The 4,004-nt window shown below is 36.0% G+C and overlaps 1 protein-coding gene across 1 annotated transcript; it reads left to right on the top strand.

Moving 5' to 3' along the window:
* The first annotated feature begins 3,206 nt into the window (after positions 1–3,206).
* Positions 3,207–3,740, top strand: LOC149190102 (hydrophobic protein RCI2B-like). The gene is made up of 2 exons (XM_089413356.1): positions 3,207–3,534; positions 3,627–3,740. The coding sequence occupies exons 1-2, from the start codon at positions 3,454–3,456 to the stop codon at positions 3,708–3,710; spliced, it is 165 nt and encodes a 54-aa protein (XP_089269482.1). The 5' UTR covers positions 3,207–3,453; the 3' UTR covers positions 3,711–3,740.
* Positions 3,741–4,004: the final 264 nt, after the last annotated feature.

Below are 4,004 nucleotides of genomic sequence, written 5' to 3'. Positions count from 1 at the left end.
AGTCAATAATCATCAGTAACAAGGTTTCTCAGCATTAGTCATTGTCATCGTAGCATCATTAACAACTCCTAGTCATTCACATCGTTGTTCATTGAAAACTTGAACTAATGAAAGTAGGTAACATAGGGGACACATCCATCATGGCTATCATCATTAAACATCAATGGAAACATACATATTCATTAAGCTATCCACATTGTAACATCAATAGAAATATATCTATCCATCAAATTTATTCATCATCATGCTTTTAATGGAGAGAATACATATCCTTTACTGCCCTCATCATCATAAATTCAAATAAAGACCAAACTTAACTATTTAATGTTACAATCATCATAATACTGATAGATAAGATACGTAATCATTCATGCTATCATAATACCAATGGAAAGCATACATAAACATCACAACCATGAATATCTCAATCACTAATAATAGTGTCATGTGCCTGGATCCTCAACCTGAGGTCCTCAAGGAATAATGTGTGGACCTTAGGGCTAAATAAATGTTAGTGTCATATCACTGTCAGTCAACTAGAGCGGGCACTACAATGGGTTCTTGTTTTTTAGTTGGTTTACTAGGCAATCCTGCTTCAATAATGATTGTGGTAGGATGAGAATGTTTTGTTGAAGACTACTCCTTAGCGGGTTTGCCATTTTCTAGTTTCTCTTGATTTTTTAAGTGATCTTCTGGAAAGATGGTTCTCCTAGATTTCATACACAGTTTGTTACATTCCAAAGAGGAAGGGGGGGGGGGGGATTTGAAGTTTCTAGAATTTCAAAAAATTGCATAGGTCTGTTATTTGGACTCAGAATTGGTTGTGCAGGTAACTTCAGTCGTAGCAGAGGTGGAGCGTTTTGAGGTAGTTGAAGTGGAGGTTGTAATGGTGTTTGATTTTGTGACCGAGGCATCGATCGCATCGATTGATTAATGAATCCAGTGGGGAATTGCCAATTCTGGGACCACATTGGCCCTTGAGTAGGTTAATTTGCCCATTGCGGAGGGTATAGTTTATTTGGTGTATTATGCCATGAAGTTGTGGGATATTTTTGATTCGGGAAAGAAGGACCAAGGAATGGTTGATTTGTCCAGGGTGACGAATTGTATGGATGAGGCTGCCAGTTATTAAGAGAATGTTGTTGTCCTTCCCAATTTAATCCAGGAAACTGTTGTTGAGAAAATTGTCTAGAAAAAAACATAGAAGGGTCCTACAACACACATGATGGGCAGTTTTCCATTGTCATCATTGTGCCACAAAATACGTTGGTTTTGGTTCTTCTTCGGCTTCCTTAAATACAACTTTCAACCTAGGAAGCAAAGGACATTGATCAGTTGAGTGATCTTTGGTACAAATAGCACATATCCCGAATGTGTCCAACAGACATTCTTGAGGCTAAGATATTGCTAGGGAATAAGGTTGTTTATTAGACAATGATATTGCGAAGGAGGTAGTTCTCTGGTACACGGGTGACACATGGAACAAATAAAATTAATACATGCACACGATGGATTTATATTGACACATGAAGACTTTTTAGGCATAGTCTTATTAGACATGAATGAAGGAAATGAGGAAATTCTCTTCATACTTGATGAGTTACAACTATATATGAAAGCCTTGAACTCCCACATAAAAGGGATGAAAGTATATCTTAACCTCTCACTTGACCTAACCAACTAAAACACTTAACCTTTCTCTTGACTTAATCAACTCTCCTCTTAGTAGCAAAGTGCCAATAAACGCAGTTCCCTTTGATTGGCCTATGTTTAAACTATTACAATTTCTCTCATGTTTTTAGCTTAATCTTGTCTTTGTGTAAACTATCATGGTTTATATAATCTTTTAGCTTGATTTGTGTTCATTAAAATATGTTAGTTATTTGATTTTATAGTAAAAAGTTTCTCGACGAAACAATCTACCTTTTGTTATTTTTCATTTAAACATTCTATATAAATCTCTGAAAAAAAATAGTCTATTATTTTTATTCTATCTTTTAAATATTCTATATAAACCTTTGAAGAATCTATGATTTTGCCCTAATATAGTTTATGTAATAATGAAAAAAAGTTTTAACCTTCCAAAAAAACGTTTTCTGAACTCATGTCCATTAACCATGGTCGAAAATAACGTTCATGGCAGCAGTTAAACTAGAAATAAAGTATGACTAACAACTTTGAGAAACAATTAAATAACAAACAAATTTATGACTAATAACTCTAAGAAACAATATTTAAGAAAAGTCAACATAATTTAGGGATCATTTTGTAATTTAGAATATGTATACCAAACAAAGGCTGGCCCAAACACTAATTTAGAGTTATTATTATGATTTGCAGAGATGGATTGTTTAGGAAAGGAACTCTGATGAGGTAAATGAAGACATGAGTAAAGGACCATAGAATTTATAAATTTATTGCCGCTTGTTAGACTTCCTCGTGGAGCAAGGAAGCTATGTGCTGCTTTCACTAACGAGGGCAAGGCACGTTTAACAATTTCCGGCTTGACGGAGACCTTTTATTTCTTAAAAAAAATGTTAGGACTCTTTCGTAAAGGCAGGGCAAGCCACCATGTTTTTCCTATAAGTAAAAGAAATGACTTCCATGGGAGCTCTGATCGTGAAGTTACAGGTTGCGTGTTGGAGATTATTTGTAAAGCTATTGCTCGCGTTGTTTACATCAATCTGTTCAATTTATTAACAGAACCACGCGGGTCCGAGAGCATATGCTGTCCCACTTCGTGTCAAAATCCCGTGGAGTAATAATCTGTGAGTTTGTATTGTTTAGTTATTCAATTATTTGGATTGACTGGGAGATGTTATATTATTATTATAAGATTGCAATTTACTGTATCGAAAATCCGTATCGACCACGATTTCGCAGTGAGATTTAATAAATAACGTATCAAAAATTGATACGAGGGCCAGTGCCACCGAGGGTATTGAGGGCCACTGCGCCAACTGCCCTACATTAAATTAAAAATAACGTGTACCATTAAAATCAGCATGTCTCGTTGATGAGGTGCAAGATGATGGATAGTGCCACCGAGGGTACCTGAGGTTTTACGCTTCCGGCGCCAACTGCCCACGTTAGTGGACAACGTGTACAATAGAAAAACCATTATATTAAAGTTCAGAAAGCAACTTTTAATATAGACCGTGTGGAACCAGCAGTGTTCAGAATTTTTGGTTTTCGAAGATCTAGATAGAGCCGAAATTTATATTTTTATATTAAATTTCAACTATCAGCAAACAGCATGTGAAGTCTCTTATTGGAGACATAATGGTATCAATCTCATTTAAATAGAGGACTCTGTGGAGGCTTTTTCACCATTACCACTTAATTTCTGCGATCAGGGTTCGGATTCGATAGTACTTCTGTGACTAGTTGGTTGTATTGATACCCTCTATTCTGATAAGCTTCAGAGGGCAAGTTTGTATCATCACCAGCATCATGGGCACTGCAACTTGCGTGGATATTTTGTTGGCCATAATTCTGCCTCCTCTGGGAGTGTTTTTCAAATTCGGCTGCCATGTGAGAACCTTCAATCTTCTCTTAAGTTTTTGGTTCCTGCGTGAAGGTTATGTTCATCTCTTAAATCACTGCTGATGGTTGTTTTGTGACAGGTTGAATTCTGGTTATGTCTGCTGCTGACGCTGCTTGGGTACTTGCCAGGAATATTATATGCCATCTATGCCATCACGCAGTGATATTCCAATGAATATAATCTCATTTTTTCCGGTGCCCTTTATATATGTCCACAGAACTGAATTTCTTTACTTGGTTGTTTGTAAATATGTTATAGAAATTGTTGGATCTGCTGCTGTGAAGCAGGTCCTCGCTCTCTAAGTTTGTTTGCTTTGTTTAGGAATATTGGATCTGTTACTGTTAAGCCACGCTGAGTTAATTTGTATTGTTTCATTTTTTTTAAATAAATTGTATTTGATTTTTAAATATTTCTAAAATCCAGATGGGTGCCAGTCTGGAAATATTTATCACAATAA

Source organism: Pinus tabuliformis, chromosome 3_1, assembly GCF_031772625.1.
Source record: "Pinus tabuliformis cultivar Carrire ecotype Pingquan chromosome 3_1, CPIR1, whole genome shotgun sequence".
Classification (NCBI taxonomy): domain Eukaryota; kingdom Viridiplantae; phylum Streptophyta; class Pinopsida; order Pinales; family Pinaceae; genus Pinus; species Pinus tabuliformis.
This window is presented reverse-complemented; position numbering and strand designations above follow the sequence as displayed.